General features: G+C 39.0%; 1 protein-coding gene across 15 annotated transcripts in view; it reads right to left on the bottom strand.

The window, feature by feature from the left end:
- The window catches only part of SLC9C1 (solute carrier family 9 member C1), a 102,418-nt gene that overhangs the window by 46,107 nt on the left and 38,395 nt on the right, over positions 1 to 17,916 (bottom strand). For all 15 annotated transcript variants that reach the window (XR_007924662.2, XR_007924663.2, XR_007924661.2 and 12 more), the window contains 5 exons: positions 17,452 to 17,595; positions 16,153 to 16,327; positions 7,123 to 7,204; positions 5,015 to 5,181; positions 3,100 to 3,228 (listed from right to left, as the gene is read on the bottom strand). Coding sequence is in view for 12 of the 15 variants with exons in the window: in XM_051859362.2 (XP_051715322.2) it covers positions 3,100 to 3,228; positions 5,015 to 5,181; positions 7,123 to 7,204; positions 16,153 to 16,327; positions 17,452 to 17,595 (697 nt within the window). In the remaining 3 variants the exon portion in view is untranslated. The remainder of the gene's footprint in view (positions 1 to 3,099; positions 3,229 to 5,014; positions 5,182 to 7,122; positions 7,205 to 16,152; positions 16,328 to 17,451; positions 17,596 to 17,916) is intronic.

Raw genomic sequence — 17,916 nt, forward strand, 5'->3', positions numbered from 1 at the left:
GATACTTTTCAAGTTGGTTTACTGGACAGAAACTAAGGATAATATAGATCTTAATCAAAAAGAAGGAAGGAAAGAAAAGGAAAGAGAACAGGAAAGGAAAAGAAAGAAAAGGAAAGGAAAGCAAAGAAAAGAAAGAAAAGAAGAGAGAGAAGTTAAAAGAAGAGAAGAGATGCAAAAATTTACCCATGATTATTTCTTATAATAAACATCACACAGCCCAAAGAGATTAATTAATTGAACAACCATTAATTGAGAGCCTATGATATTTTGTGCTATTTGCTCAGGATACACAGACTTGGAGCTAATGCTGTGGTGCAGTAGGCTAAGCCTCAGCCTGTGGCAACAGCATCCCTTATGGGTACCAGTTCATGTCTCAGCTGCTGCTCTTTCTGATCCAGCTCTCTGCTGTGGCCTGGAAAAGCAGTAGAAGACGGTCTGAGTGCTTGGGTCCCTGCACCCATGTGGGAGACCCAGAAAACGCTCTTGGCTCCTGGCTTCGGATCAGCACAGCTCCAGCCATTGCAACCATTTGGGGAGTGAACCAGCGGATGGAAGACTTTTCTTTTTTTCTCTCCCTCCCTCTGTCTGTAATTCTATCTCTCAGATAGATAGATAGATAGATATACAGACTAGTAAATCATAGGTCTTTAACTTTAAGGATATTAGCTAGGTTTTCTAGATTTGCCTAGGAAGGAAATAAGCTCTATTAAAAAGTAAAGTTTAGTAACTCAGAATACAAAAAGGGTCAGTAAGCAAAAAGACATGTAATTTTTTTAAGACTGAAAAAATATTGTGTGTGTGTGCACACACACAAACTGTATAGCACTGGCAATATGGAATGGGGTTGTGATCGCAGTTGGAGATTCTTGCATTCCAATTCCAACTAGAATGGTTATTACAAAATTTGGTTAGAAAGTACATTACCGACATGGAGAGCAGAATTATTATCAGAATGTATGTCTGCACAAATCTGAGTAGTAGGACAAAGGGAGGACACAGTGTGGGTGAGTGTTGTGGAACAGTGGCTTAAACAGCCACTTGGGATGCCAGATTTCCATAACAGGGTGCCAGTTCCAGTTCTGGCTGCTCTGCTTTGAATCACGTGCCCTGCTAATTCTCCTGGGAAGCAGCAATTGATGGCTCACATACTTGACTTCCTGTCACCAAATAGAGACCTGGATGAAGTTACTGGCTCGTGACTTCAGCCTGGCCCATTCTTTCCTGGCTGTTGTGGTCATTTGGAGAGTGAACCAATGGATGGAAAATTCTCTCTCTGCCTTTCAAATAAATGAGTAAATACATTTTTTTACATGTATGTAAAAAGGAGGACACAGTGAAGTTGGTCAATTCAAGGTGAAGCAGAATGAATTTGGCTTTCATTTTCTATCTCATCGGAAGTGTTTTTATTTTGGGACTTCTACAGAAATAAAGAACTGTGATTTATATTTCCTATATTATATAGCAGACAGCTTTGCTTTTCACTATTCTGTTGCATGTTTTCACAGCTACAGACCAATTTCTACAAACTTCCCCTTTCTAGTTTCCTAGTCCAAGGGAGCAAAGGTTGCAGCTTAAAGAAGCAATACTTGAGTGTTCATAATCATCCAGGGTTATCCTAGCATAGCTCTCTGTGGTTTCTGATGCTCTTCTACTTTGAAATTCTGATTGCAGTATTTGTCTCTCCTGTTCCAGTGTTCCCTTTTGACTGACTTTTCCCCCGGCTCATTCCTGCTGGCTTAGTGTTTTCACACAGTCTGCATCCTGGTCTTGGCTTCAGAGGGGAACCCTGATGACTGGCTTTTGACCATGTATCTCCAGACTCTTTGCTTCTGGAGTTTCAGATTTAGAAGACTGACAGAGGTAGAAAGGGAGTATTTTCCCCTGTGTTAAATTAGCCTATGTGAGGCAATCATTGCCCTGCAGGTGGCAACACCTAATTTGGTGAGAGAGGTAGGAATTCTGATGGTTGAACAAAGTATCATGTGGCCATAAGCTTCATCCTGCATGGCACTGCCTCAGCTGCTTAAAGAGGTTATCTGGCCCCTTGAAAAAGCTGCTTTGGGGTCCCATGCTGTGTTGCAGTGGATTAATCTGCCATCTGCAGAATCAGCATCCTAGATGGGCACTGGTTCATGTCATGGCTGCTCCGCTCCTGATCCAGCTCCATGCTAATGTGCCAGGGAAGGTAGTGGAAGATGCCCCAAGTGCTTGGGCCCCTGTACCCATGTGGGAGATCCAGGTGAAGCTCTTGGGTTTGGCCTGGCCCAGCCATGGTAGTTGCTGTTATTTGAGGAGTGAACCAGTGGATGGAAGATCTCTCTCCTCTCTCTGTCTCTTCCTTTTTCTCCCTATAACTGAGTATCAAATAAATATATAAATTTTAAAAAACCAAGATTGTTTTGGTGGCTCAACTTGTCTGCCAGGACAGCTGCTAAAGAGAACCATCATCCCTTCCCATCTCCTGTTTCCAGAGTTAGATTGAGCAAATAGAATGCTTGGAATATTGGATGGATAGAATAGCTGAAAAATTTATGACAGCTCCATATGCACTAAGACCCAACATTGAACATTTTGAAGGCATGAGTTGTGGCAGATGGTGAACATCCTGAGCTGGTTAGCAAACAGAAACTAAATTATTAACTGATTTCCACAGCATCCTGTAGGCTGCTGTGCTCCAGAATTTCTCTAATTTTTACCCAAGGTTTGAAGCACAATATTCTCTACCTGTTGTTATGAGAGAATTGGGTGGTATCCTTCTCTGAAAAAAATGGCATGGAGCTAGAGATGGAAGTGTCATGGAACTGATTGCCTAATATATCAGAAGGTTGGGCCCAGTAGTAATTCTTGCCTTTGGGTCTGTGAAATTCACAGATCTCCATTCTAAAAATGCCTTTTACTGAAGTTGGAATGGGTGATGTTCACTCTCTCCTCCCACCTTTGTCTGTCAAGCAGATTCCTAAGACAATGCCAAACTTCCCTTTGCTTGTAAATAATAGATTATGCAAATGAACATACTCATGGATTCTTTAGCAAGGAGAAAGTTTTCAGTATGATTTTATACCCCCAAGCAATGTTAAAATGGTGTAGTATAATACTAACTATTTGTGCAGACAAGAGACGTCTGTTGGCCAGCTCCATTGCTTCGAGGTTAAGGGTCTCATCTATTTCCTTGTCACAGCTTGGACATCTCACTTTCTGATGTTCTAGTGTTTCTTCCTCATGCTCCAACTAAATCCAACACAAATTTCAAAATAATACATGGATATTAACATATGACATATATTAACATATATAACATATAACTTTGCATAAACCTCAAGCAATTCTCATACCAGAACCAATCAAAATATGATAGAAAATCTGTGAGATTTAGACAAATGTTCAGATGCTCATCAGTTTTTAAAAATGTCCCCTCCACTTTCTTAGTTGTGTAGAAGGTAAAATAACTATCAGTTCAGAGAGAAGAGCTATATCATATGTTTTACTTTTACACGGCATTCTGAAAAGTTTATAAAGGTGATCCCATATTATATTCAATCAGACTTGAAGCTAGCAGTTCTCAAAGTATGATCCTCCACGAGCAACTGCAGCCCCTGGGACCTGTTAGAGATGCATGTTCTCAGACCAACTAGATCAGAACTGGAAGTGGGGGGACAGCAGTCTGTGTTTCTACAAACTCACTTGACAATTCTACTTCAGCTGAAGTTTGACAACTGCTGCTTTAATCACTTAAGGGAGTCAGAGGGTGGACATGTAAGAAGATGGGAGTACAGACAATTTATAGATGAGAAGACCTGAATCTTACAGAAAGTAATTGATTTCCTTAAGGCCACAAAGCTATGAATTAAGTAACAAAGCTAGGATGTGAACCCAAGACTTTCAAGTCCAAAGCCAGTGCTTGTGTATAAGACTATAGCATTCTTTATGTCTGCCTCATAAGGAGAACAGTGTAGTTGCTTGTTCTTCCTCCTTCTGAAGTACATCAGTCACTAGAGCTGTAGCCCAAACTCTTATTCTGCATTAGAATTATCTAGGTAGTGTATTAAATGCTTCCAGAATGGGAGCCAGGAGCTCAATATTTTTAGAAAGGTTTTCAGATTATTCTGATGCAGACAGATTAGCAAAAGGCCACAATCAGCTATTGAGAGCTGCTAGAGAAATTCTCGGATTTGCGATACTTTCTTGATTCAGAAATCCTGGCAGTAGTTCTTCAGGCGCAGGGATTGGCTCTGGCCCTATCTGCAGCTTCAAGCACTGGATAGTGGATATGAGATGGATTGGGGATACTCTATTTCATAGATTCATGATCTTTCCTTTGCACTCCTAAAAGTTGGTCCTTCGTACCGTGTGATAGAGAAGAAAATGGCAAGGAAAACCAGACATGACGTGGGCTGTGGGAAAGAAAAGCAGCAGCAGCTTTGAGATCCCAGGACATATTATTTCTTCTTAAGGATGCCATTACTGTTTGGTGTGCTGAGTACTCATTCATGACTCAGTTTGACCACAAAGATTTTAAAAGTGTATCTCCCAACCAGAAAGTTACATTTCATGCACACACAGCTAACTGATGACTGGCCTTCAGTTCTATTTTTTAACCAATTAAGTTCTAGCAAATGTTTAGCATATATAATGAACTAAATAAATGTTGAAAAATGAATGAATCAAGGCTACTGCCAACCTCGATCTGGTCAAAAACTGACCATTTTTTAAGCCTCACACTCTTGTTTTTATGATATCTCTTAAAGAAAGCTCCAAAAAACTGCTTCCTCTTGAATTTACAATGCATAGGTTTTCTTTACTCTTAAAAGAGTTGAGACTTCCATTTTGCTCAATCATGATCACAGAGTTAAGAGCCTCTCTTTACTATTCTGACAAATAAGGACCTACTAATACAACTTCTCTGTTGAGTACAAATATTAAAAGTTGTGAATTAATATTTATGAGATGATTTATACTTACTTAAAGGCAATCATATTTACTTTGAAGGAATAAGCAAAAGATATTATTTGCTTACGGCATATGGGTTTCGAAGTACAATCGCTTTCTCAACCACATTCCAATCAGCATTAGCAAGATCCCTGTCAAATTTTAGTGCAGAGGCCGTAGATTTAGTTAGCTCTTGAAAGTGTTGAAATGTATAATAAACTGATTTATATTTTGTTGATGTGACATCACGAAGACCTTTGACACAAAGAGTACATTTTATAAATTAATGGGAGCATCACCATTTTGATGTAAATTATAAAGCTCTTCTTGATTCTTATTGTCATCAATCATTTCTTTAAAAAAAGACAACATAAATTGTATAATAGGAATGCTAACAATTAAATTTTTTTATTATAATAGTCTTCATAAAAGTTGAGATAAAATAATAGTAACAGATACAATGTATTGATTGCTTACTCTGTGCTAGGAAAACATGTCTGGCCACTTTGCATGTAGTAAGCCTTTTTTGTTTGTCTTGATCAACTTTTGCTGTGAGTCCCTTCTCCTAGTATGATAGGTGAAGAAACAGAGGATCAGGGTTTTTTGGTTTATTTTTTGTCAACTTGATTGGGCCAGAATGTAACTGGACACAGATGCTCTTCCAGTTACAGTGGGATGATGTTCTGATAAACCCATCCTAAACTGAAAGTCCCGTAGGGGAAAAAGGGGTTGAAGATACCTAATATACCGAATAATGTGGCTGAACCACACAATACTCTGCAGGATGTCAGTTGTTTCTCCTCCTGGATTCTGGGGCTGTCTGGGAGGTGGGGCTCAACATTGTACTGCATGTCACCAGCCCAGGGAAAGATTAAAACTCAAGATTAGAAAGTACGGTTCCCATGGAATGAATTTCACTTTTGCACCATCTTCATGTTGAAAGATCCCAAGCGGAACCATCGAAAGCCACACGCCATCTGCATTGGGGTTAACATTATTCTGGCCGTGTCCACCAGGGTGTTTCTGCCTGAGAAGAGCATTTCACTGGGTAGACTGACTAAAGCGGATTGCCATCCCCAAGGCAGGCCGGCCTCATTCAGTCTGCGGGAGGCCTGACGAAATGGAAGGCTGAGCCAGAGAAGCTTCTCTCTGCCTGAAGGTCTGTAAGCTGGGACACTGGTCTTCTGCCTTTGAACTTGGACTGGGACTTACCCTATCGATTTTGTTGATTCGTAGACCTTCAGCTAGCAGATTATGGGACTTAGCTTCCACAATCATGTAGGAGGGATTACCAGTATTAGTCTCTTACATTTCTAACCCCTCAGACCTTCTTTCTGTCCTTCAGCCTTCCCAGTTTCCAGCTTTCTCTGGAAGCTGCTGTAGCACCTGCTATATTCCCTCTTTTACTTTGGATGAATTTGTTTTCTTGGATGCACATAGGACTCTCTGATAGTACCTTAATTGTCATGTTAACTGTCTGTTTCTCCTCACTCCAATGTAAGCTCTGTCAATTCAGGAAAAATCTCTGTGATTGCATCACAAACAATTATAATAGTGCTTAGCATAAAGGAAGCTCTTAAAATCTTGTTTAATATTGCCATTTCAGTTATATGGAACTAAGGTGAATAAGTAATCTTTTTTTTTTTTTTTTTAACAGACAGAGTGGACAGTGAGAGAGAGAGAGACAGAGAGAAAGGTCTTCCTTTGCCGTTGGTTCACCCTCCAATGGCCACCGTGGCCAGCGCGCTGCGGCCAGGGCACCGCACTGATCCGATGGCAGGAGCCAGGTGCATCTCCTGGTCTCCCATGGGGTGCAGGGCCCAAGCACTTGGGCCATCCTCCACTGCACTCCCGGGCCACAGCAGAGAGCTGGCCTGGAAAAGGGGCAACTGGGACAAAATCCGGTGCCCCGACTGGGACTAGAACCCTGTGTGCTGGCGCCACAAGGCGGAGGATTAGCCTATTGAGCCGAGGCACCGGCTAATAAGTAATCTTTTAAAAGGAAAAGCTTATTGAACAAAGCTGTTAATATGCCTTTACATGGTGATTCTATTTGCTCTTAGTTTGACAACAGGCCTTGTATTTATATGAATTCTCTCTCTCTCTCTCTCTTTTCTTTTTTTTTTTGTACTAGCACTTCATTAGCAAACTTAGAATTCTTTGTATTCACTCAGAATAGTAATTAGGAGGGCTTACCTAGTTTGTTAACTGCCATTGGCAAAATAAATCTATTAACAATTAGGGTAATTAAGCATACTAAGACTCCATGAAATAACACCTGGAATTGAAAGAAAAAATACAAAGTGAGTGTTCTCAACAATTTCTCATAGCATATTCTACATTAAGCAATGTAGCCTAAGTCAGGTTGTAGCCTGTTGATGCTCATGGCAAGGGAGGAAACTGGAGGCAAGTACAAGAAAAATACTCTGGGATGTCCATCTTATTGCACATACTGAACCCATGTTTTAAATCAAACCGAAATCAGGACCGGGGCTTCTGTCTTGGGGGCTTACTCTCTTGCTTTGCTCATTCTAAGAGAAGCCAGCTACCATATTGTGAGCTGACCTCTGTGCAGACTCAAGTAGCAAGGCACTGAAGGAGGGTTCTGGCCCTTAGTCCTACTACCTGCAGAGGGCTGAATCCTCTCAACAATCAGGTATCTGTGTTTGGAAGCAGGTTTTCCAGTCCTGGCTGAGTCTTGTGATGTCGGCTTCCCCCATTTATGCTTGACTAGAAGTTTAGGGGAGAAACTGACCCACAGGCATCCAGCTAACCTACATCCAGATTTCTGACCTGCAGAATCTGAGATCAGTTTCTGTTCAGAGCAGCTACATTGAGGCTGGCATTGTGGCACAAAGGGTTAAATGGCTGCTTGCAACACTGACATGGCATATTAGAGTGCTGATTCTAGTCCTGGCTACTCTGTTCCAACCCAGTTTCCTGCTAGTGCGCCTAGGGAGGCAGTAGATATTGCCTTTAGTACTTGGTCCCCTGCCACCTACATAGGAGACCAGGAGGCTCCTGACTTTGCCCTGGTCCAGTCTTAGCTGGATTGAACAAGCAGATGGAAAATATCTGTCTCTCCCTCTCTTTCTCTCTCTCTACACCCACCCTCCCTTTGCCCTGCTTTTCAAATAAATAAATCTTAGAAAAATAAGACAGTTAAATTTTGAAGCAATTTACTACATAGCCGTAGATAACTCATGTGTAATATTTTAATTATTTTTATTCCTCTGTCATGTTTCTGATGCTACTGTTATTTCACTCTTCTGTTTCTGGTTCACACAGGTATCAATTTGTTTTGTATGTTGAATATGTGCTTCATGATCTTACTAAATCCACTTTCTGGTTCTAGTAGTTATTTGTATTCATGTAAAGCAAACTCTGTATCTTTCTGCTTGTTTCCCTGGGTAGGACATTGAATACTGTGGGAGGCAGACATATTTGCCTTTTTCCCAGATTTAGGGGGGAATATTCAGTATTTTATTATTATGTGTCATGTGAGCATTAGGTTGTTTTTTTTTTTAAATAAATATCTTTTACGTAATTTAAATAATAAAGTAATGGCAGAGAGAGAGAAATGTTAATCACTCTGATTTGACCAATATTTATTGCATATATGTGTTGCAATGTCACACTGTGCCCCGTAAACATGCACGAATATTGTTTATCAAAGATGTTTTTAAAATGCCAGCTATCAGATTAAGGCTATTTCACAGAAAGGTTTTCTTTTCCTGATTCATAAACGGGCATAAATTTTGTCAAATGCTTCGTCAGCATCTGCTGAGAGTGACGTACATTTTCTCCTTTATTGTGGTAGTGCACGGAGCTGTGCTGTTTGTTTTTGAATGTGAAATTAATGTTGCATGTTGGATAAAATCTACTTGATCATAGTGTGTTATCTTTTACACCAAAATTTGGATTTTATTGACTAATTATTTTTAAACTATTCTTTTAAAAAATTAACTATTAATTTTTTTCTACTTGACAGGTGCAGAGACAAAGAGATCGCTCTTCCATCCACGGTTTCATTCCCCGAATGGCCGCAACCACTGAGGGAGGGACACACCAAAGCCAGGGGCCAAGAACTCGATCTGCATCTCCTATGTGGCTGACAGGAGCCTAAGCACACTAGAACCATCACCAACAGCCTCCCAGGGTGCATTAGCAGGAAGCTAGATCAGAAGTAGAGTAGCCAGAAATCAAACCCAGGCACTGGGATATAGGAAATGGGCACCCCAAGTGGCAGCTTAACCAACTGTATCATCATATCCAGCCCTTGAATAAATATTTAATGATTTTTGCATCATGTTTTATCAATAGTTTATTTTTCTGATAATATATTTACTGGCTTTTGGTATCAGACCGAGCCAGCCACATAAAAAAGTAAGGCAGTATTCCATCCTTTTCCATTTTGTGGAATAATTTGTATAGAGATAGTGCTATTTATCTTTTAAATGTTTGGTAGAACTCATCAGTCAAGCTATCTGCGATTTTAGTTTTCTCTGTGTGAATATTTAATTTATATACCTAATTTCTTTAACAGATATAGGATTATTTAAATTTTCTGTTCCTGTGTCAGTTAGACCTTTTTTTCCCCATGATTTTAGCCATTTCATCTAAGGTGTTAAAGTTCTTGACAAAAAATTGTGCATGTTTTACACTTACTATTGATAAAATATAATTTGTAGTTACATTCTCTTTAATACTGATGCTGGCAATTTGTTCTTTTCTCTCATTTTTTTAAAAAAAGATTGATCATTTTGTTTTGAGATAATTGTGCAGTCATATATAGTTTTAATAAATAACACAAAGAGATCCTGTATATCATTAACTTCATAGATGGCAATATCTTCCAAAATACTAGAATATGATAACCAGGATATTGGCACTCTCATGGTTATGACCATTCTATATCATAAATATTCTTCCTACTGCCCTTGTGTAGTCACATCCAGTTCTGTCCTGCCACCATCCCTCTTTAAGTACCAACAACCAATAATCAGTTCTTCATTTCTTTTTTTTTTTTTTTTAAAGATTTTATTTATTTACGTGAAAGTCAGAGTTACACAGGGAAAGGAGGAGAGGCAGAGAGAGAGAAGTCTTCCATCCGCTGGCTCACTCCCCAGATGGCTGCAACAGCCAGAGCTGAGCCGATCCGAAGCCAGGAGCCAAGAACTTCCTCCAGGTCTCCCACGCGGGCGCAGGGGCCCAAGGACTTAGGTCATCTTCTATGGCTTTCCCAGGCCATAGCAGAGAGCTGGATCAGAAGTAGAGTAGCTGGGACTCTAACTGGTGCCCATATGGGATGCCGGCTCTTCAGGCCAGGGCTTTACCCGCTACGCCACAGCACTGGCTCCAGTTCTTCATTTCTATAATTTTGTCACTAAAGAACATTCTATAATTGGAATCATATAATATGTACTCCTTTATTTGAGACTAGCTTTTCCCTCAGCATAACTGTGTAGAGATTCTGCAAGGTTATTGCTCTCATCAATAGTTTGGCCCTTTTCATTCCTGAGTAGTATTCCATGGTATAAGTATATAACAGTGCACTTCAACATTTACCTGTGAAGAACATTTGAACAGTTTCCAATGTTTCTGGAATGTTTTTCATTGTTGTAAATGAAGTTACTATAAAAAGTCATCCTCACTTCTCTGGAACTGTTAGACATTTTGATACTTGCATGTATAGTTTTAATTTTTTAAAAATAACTGCCAAACTCTTTTCTCAAGTGACTGTGTCTTTATAGTGTTGCCAACAGTATATGACTGGTCCAGTTTTTCTGCATCTTCATTAGCATTTGATGTTGCCACTATGTTTTATTTTATCATTTCTGAAAGATAATGTCTCATTGTGGTCTTAATTTGCACTATTTTCATGTTTGTCATCAGTATTCACTCTAGTAAAATGTCTCTTCATGTTCTCTGCCATTTGAAATATTGTTTCTTTTACTGTGTGATTCTGAAAATTCTTTATATAGTCTAGAGATGAAACACTGTCACATATCTGTCTTGCAAATATAAGATGTCAGCTAGGAGTTCATCTTTTCATATGCTTAATGGGGTCTCTCATTGGACAAATTTTTACATTTTGTTGAAGTGTAATTTACTTCTTTATTTCTTTTATGGATTGTATTTTTGGTGTCAAATCTAAGAATTATTTGCTTTACTTTAGGTTTCAGAGATTTTACACCAAATTTTTAAAAAAACTATAATTTCACATTTTCTGTTTAATTCCATGATCCACTTGGATTAACTTTCATGTAATTTGTGAGACATCAGATTCCCTTTCTTTATTTTCATCCTGAATGTCCAATTTTTTAGTGCTAATTTAAAAAATTATGTATTTATTTGAAGGGGAGGTTTACAGAGAGGGTGAGTTGGGGAGAGAGAGAGAGAGAGAGAGAGAGAGAGAGAGAGATCTTCCATCTGCTGGTTCATCCCCCAAACAGCTGCAATGGCCAAAGCTGGGTCAATCCAGAGCCAGAAGCCAGGAGACTCTTCCAGGCTCTCAAGTGGGTGCAGGAACTCAAGTATTTGAGCCATCCTCTGTTGCCTTCCCAGTCACATTAGCAGGGGGTTGGATTGGAAATAGAACATCTGGGATTTGAACTGGTACCCCATATGGGATGCTGGTACTGGTGCCCATATGGGATGCTGGAACCAAAGGTGGCACCTCTACCTGCCACAGCACCCGCCCCTTAACACTACTTTTTGATAAGACTATCAATTATAAAAAGTTATAGGAAGGGGTGTTAAATTCTCCAATGATAAATTGGTTTTGCTTCACATATCTTCCTGCTCTTGTTTAGAATATATGAATATAGAATTGAATTTTTTTCTTTTTCAGTGTCCAGTCTGCCATCAAGTTCATGAAAAATTTCCATTTCCATCATTATACCTTTTATTTTTAGAATTTTTAATTGTTTGAATTTCTTCACCAAAGTATTCCATGTTCTCATTTCTTATGTCTATTTTTCCTTTAAATTCTAGAAAATGTTTTAATAGCTCTGTTGGTTCCAACATATTTGTCTTCTCTATGTCTGTTTTGTTTAAATAATTTTATCTCTCAGTAGGCCACATTTCATGCTTCTTCATATTTTACTTTAGGTTGTACATGATGGATGCTACATTGTTGAATTTTTATTAAGTTGTTTTCTGGTAAAGAGTTTCAAGTTTTGTGTTAGGCTGTTAATTTCCGGGGAGATCACTATATTATGCCAGTCAGCATTCTCATCTCAGAGTGATCTGGAGTAAATATACAACATGGGTCACAACCTAACCCATGTTGTTAGGTGAGGTTCATGCACTGTGACTGGTAGATGTCAGGAGCCTGGAACTAGATCCAGGTCTCCCACCTTTGGGTGGCAGGGGCCCAAGCACTCGGGCCATCTTCCTCTGATTTCCCAGGCACGTTAGCAGGAAGCTGGATTGGCAGTGGAGCAGCCAGGGCTCATATGTGATGCTCAATCAGCTGTACCACAACACCAGCCCCATAGTAATTTCTTTCTACACATTCTTGCATTTATGATGCCCTGTCCCATAAATTCAAATTGTTTCAGTAGTCCTAAACCCTGATTTCATTTTGTTCTACTCAGCGAGATTATTATACTCTGATATTCACTTCTCTCTACCAGATTTTGGAAGACAGATCAGAATGAGTATGAATTCACCTCCTATGTTTCTTTTTTTTCTTTTTCTTTTTTTTTTTTTTTTTGACAGGCAGAGTGGACAGTGAAAGAGAGAGACAGAGAGAAAGGTCTTCCTTTGCCATTGGTTCACCCTCCAATGGCCACCGCAGCTGTGGCCGGCACACCGTGCTGATCTGATGGCAGGAGCCAGGTACTTATCCTGGTCTCCCATGGGGTGCAGGGCCCAAGGACCTGGGCCATCCTCCACTGCACTCCCTAGCCACAGCAGAGAGCTGTCCTGGAAGAGGGGCAACCGGGACAGAATCCGGCGCCCCGACCGGGACTAGAACCTGGTGTGCCGGCGCCGCAAGGCAGAGGATTAGCCTAGTGAGCCACGGCGCTGGCCACCTCCTATGTTTCTATTTTCTCAAGCATATAACCTATAACTGTGCAACATTCCTTTCCTGGTACCCAAAATCCATTGTGGGCCCGGTGCTGTGGCAAAACAGGTAAAGCTGATGCCTGTAGTGCTTGCATCCCATATGGGTGCCGGTTCGAGTCTCTGCTGCTCCACTTCTGATCCAGCCCTCTGTTATGGCCTGGAAAGCAGTAAAAGATGGCCCAAGTCCTTGGGCCCTGCACCCCATGGGAGACCAGGATAAGTACCTGGCTCCTGCCATCGGATCAGCACCCACGTGGGAGACCTGGAGGAAACTTCTGGCTCCTGGCTTCGGATCAGTGCAGCTCCAGCTGTTGCGGCCGTTTGGGGTGTGAATCAGTGGATGGAAGACCTCTCCCTCTCTCTGCTTCTGCATCTCTGTAATTGTGCTTTTCAAATGGATAAATAAATGAATCTTCAAAAAAAATCCACTGCTTCATATATTTTCACCTTTGTTATAGCTATTTTACTAAGGAAACTGAGTTGATATCCTTTATGCCTCATAGCCTGGGCCAGAATTCCACATGCTTGAGGTTTTCTAAAAGTTCATAAAGTATACCCTAGTGCATTCTAGATTGAAGATAATTAAAGCAGTTCAGGAAGTGGGCATATAGTATAATATAAAAGGCTTACTTAATCTCATTACAAATCTGTAAAGTCAAAACCAAAATTCTCCAATTATACATATAAGCATCTGACTCACTGTAACTTACCCAAAGTTATGTTACTTCTGAGTAGTATAGACACAATTTAAAAGGCAGCATGTCTTTGAAGTTAGTATTTTTAACCCTCTACTATACTGCCTATTTGTTTTTTTTATCTTTTATTTAATGAATATAAATTTCCAAAGTACGACTCATGTGTTACAATGGCTTCCCCCCCATACCGTCCCTCCCACCCACAACCCTCCCCTTTCCCACTCCCTCTCCCCTTCCATTCACATCAAGATTCATTTTCGATTATCTTAATATACAGAAGATCAGCTTAGTATACCTTAAGTAAGGATTTCAACAGTTTGCTCCCACACAGAAACATAAAGTGAAAAATAATAGATGATTTTTTTTAAATGATGATGAAATCAGATCAGACCTATTGTCATGTTTAATCCCAGTGAGAGTCAAGTTGGGAATTGATAATTTCTTTTTTTTTTTTTTTTTTACAGAAGATCAGTTTAGTGTACATTAAGTAAAGATTTCAATCGTTTGCACCCCCAAGAAACACAAAGTGAAATATACTGTTTGAGTACTCGTTATAGCATTAAGCCTCAGTGTACAGCACGTTAAGGACAGAGATCCTACATGAGGAGTAAGTGCACAGTGACTCCTGCTGTTGACTTTACAAATTGACACTCCTGTTTATGGCATCAGTAATCTCCCTATGCACCAGTTATGAGTTTCCAAGGCTATGGAAGCCCCTTGAGTTCTCCGACTCTTATCTTGTTTAGACACAGTCATAGTCAAAGTGGAGGTTCTCTCCTCCCTTCAGAGAAAGGCACCTCCCTCTTTGAAGACCTGTTCTTTCCACCGGGATCTCACGCACAGAGATCTTTTTGCCTATACTGCCTATTTGTAATAACTAAGTTAGTTATAGAGTTCAGCTAAATTAAATCAAGCAGGGTATATGACTGTTTTTCTCAAGTAAAAGAGAAGACATTTCCAAAACAATTTTATTGACTAAAGTTTTAAAGCAGGACTACCTGGAATAACATCATCCTCATCATTACATTAGTCAGTCTTTTGGTATTTTCACTAAATACCTAAGAGGAATGACTTAGGAGGAAGAAAGGTTGATTTCAGTGTACAGTTTGGATGTTCACAGTCTAAGATTGAGCAGCCCCAGTAGTCTGGCATCTGATTGATGTTGGCAATGGCAGAGCACATAGAGCAATGATCACATGGCAAGCCAAGAAGTAGAGGGAGAGAGGAAGCGTGCTCAAGTTATGCAACCAACCCTCCCTTGATACCTACCTTCCAAAGGCAAGACCCCACTGGTCAAAACACCTCCCACCAGGCCTGCTTCCCAGAAGCCATAATTAGATTAATTCTCCATTCTTAATTCAGTAACATTAATCTATTAACTATTGTAAGACTTTGAGGTCTAAATGTCAGCATGAGTTTTGGGAGCTCAATCTTGTACAAACTATTAACAATCATTATCATCTCACCATCAGCAGCATTATTACTTCTATTTATTGTACACTTAATATATACTAAATAGTGCCCTAAGAAGTGAGGGGCACCGACACTTAGGGTAAGGTGGAATTAAATAAGTTGAGGGTCACATGGAAAATAGCAGCTGAGGTGAAACTTTCAGAACCCAAATGCATGTGCCGTGTTCATCACCACAACGATCAACATGCATGGTGATGGTGTTGATCATGATAATTAAGGCAGGTGTAACTAGGCTAAAAAGAAAAAGGAAGTTGTGTGATAATACATCATCTTGGTTTTAAAAGCAGTTTAATTCTTAGATTATTATTTAATAAGAAACATAACAATCACTCTGATACTCTTCTATTTACATTTGGCATTTATATAAAAAATATAATGTAATGAAATCATCAGTTGTCCTGTGATGCCTGCATAGGAAATATCTTACAGGGCTCCTTGTAATTCTCTTGCCTTGCAACTCAGCAGAGGGAGAGTCATGCCCAGTATGTTCTGTTAACAGTTTGGGGTTGCTGTCTTAGAGATAACTTTACCTGGCAATTAAAATATGATGGTTCCTAGTGTTACTAAACATAGGCAATAGAGGAATTTATTACAGAAGGCAATAGAGCCAACCAGCGGTAGAGTTTGTCTTCACTTGAGTGAGTATTACATTTTAAAATTAATTTTTATTTGACTGAATAAAAATGAGGACATTTATTAAGGGCATAGTTTGTTTGGATATATATTCTGGATGATTTACAAATTTTAATTCATTTCATCATAATAAACCTACTTTTAGGAGTATGAAGGAATTTAGGATGTCCTAAGCTAGAATGGGGAAGGGGAGAGTTGCCAATCATTCCTCCTTTTCCCAGTCTTGCCATCATAGCTGTAACTCTCCTCCATGCCTCTGCAAGTTGTACTACCTCACCACAAAAGCATATTTTAAGTATGCAGCAACGATTTTATCAAATAGCCAAACAGGAAAATACAGTTTGTTTACTTGGTATTTTTCCCTCTCGGATCCAAGAGAAAGGTCAGAGTAGGCGAGCAGAAGGGCCATGTTTATATTAGGCATCCCTTTCATTTCACTCCAGACCATTATGAATGCCCAGCGCCAGCTGAACCCATGGCCAAGTCGAGACAAAAGAGGGCTCATTAATAGAAAGACCAGAAGTCTAAAAGACAAAACAATTTTTGAAAAGTTATTTTTTGTCACAGAAATTTGTTTCCTTCTGCACTATTTCAATGTATTTCCTGAGTCACTGCTAACTGTCAAAGAAATGAACCTACACATGCTATTGGTCTGGCACCAAAGGAAGGTAGAAGGCATTTCACCTAGAGGGACATGCCAAGACAATGGCATTTTTCTCTTTGTTTCTTCTACAAGGTGAGCAGTAGTAGGGCCATTCCACATCATCCTTGAAGAGCGCTTCTTCAAGTGCAACAACAACAAAAACAAAAGGATATGTTTTCTAGATATATTTTAAATCCCAAAAAGAACAAAAATAATCTAGCAAATTATAAGTGAGAAAAAAGTTCCCTCCTCTATTTTTCTTCATAGATTTTAATCTTATTGAATCTGTCCAATATCTGTTTTTCTTCATTCAGTAACATACCATTTCTACACTTTTCAACAAATTTACTTGATAATTTGGAACTCATTTCCATTTAATTGGCACTAGTGACTTAGTGTTATCAATTCAACTAATTTTCCTGGATAAAAATAGACTGTTGTAAATTGATTGTTGGGATTAAAGAACTGTGAGTTTGAAGTTATGGTGATTTCTCCTACAAGTGTCATCTCTAATGTGGCACAGGCAGGCACTTTGCTGGCCTTAACTACTCATTTCTTTAAGCATAAATCACATTTACAAAAAGAATTTTTCTGTGCTTTTTAAAAATTGATTTTGAACTCTAACTTTAATTCAAAATAGCTTGTTATGTAATGCTAAGCAAAAACACAAGATCAGATTTCTGTGTATGATAGGTGTTTAGCTTCATGAAACCTCATAGAAAAAGAAACACTGGATAAAATATGCCAAGTATTTACAGTGGTTACCTCTAGGTGTTAAAATTATGAAATATATTTTCTTTCTTTCTATTTTTTCAAAAAACTTTATAAGGTATTTACATTGCTTTGAAATTCAGTTAAAAATTTGAAAATATATTATGCATTAATTTGTTGATGATTCCTGGAGAAGTTTGAGTCAATTGTTCAATCTAAGATAGGAAACCTTTTTATTATTTAACAGAAGATCTTAACCTCCTATAAATACAAAAATTCAAATGGTACTCTTACCTTAAAACAATCAGTGTGAAGTATATATTTATTGAATAATATATGTCAGAAAATGATATATATAAATACGTATGTGCAGGGATTAGAAGTCCAGTGAAAGAAAACACCATGAGAAAAGCAACAAATGATAAACAATTCCAGAATCTGTATTTTTCAGGAAAAAATTTAAGTATAGTTAATTATAATGTTCATTGCAAGATTTACTCATATTACATACTGTGCCATTCATTAATAAGGAAAAAAGATGAATAAGGCATTTATCAACACTCAAGGTACTTAAAATTTGGTACGAAGAGAGAAGCATTAAGGCATTAAAAGAACCCTGTTCTCTCATTAAGCTTATAGGGGATAATTGACAAATAGAAACTATGTATATTTAAGTTGTACAAACTTACATTTTGTTATACATATATAGTATAAAATGATGGCCACAATCTCAAGCTAGTTAACATATCCATCACCTCA

Source organism: Oryctolagus cuniculus, chromosome 4, assembly GCF_964237555.1.
Source record: "Oryctolagus cuniculus chromosome 4, mOryCun1.1, whole genome shotgun sequence".
Classification (NCBI taxonomy): Eukaryota; Metazoa; Chordata; class Mammalia; order Lagomorpha; family Leporidae; genus Oryctolagus; species Oryctolagus cuniculus.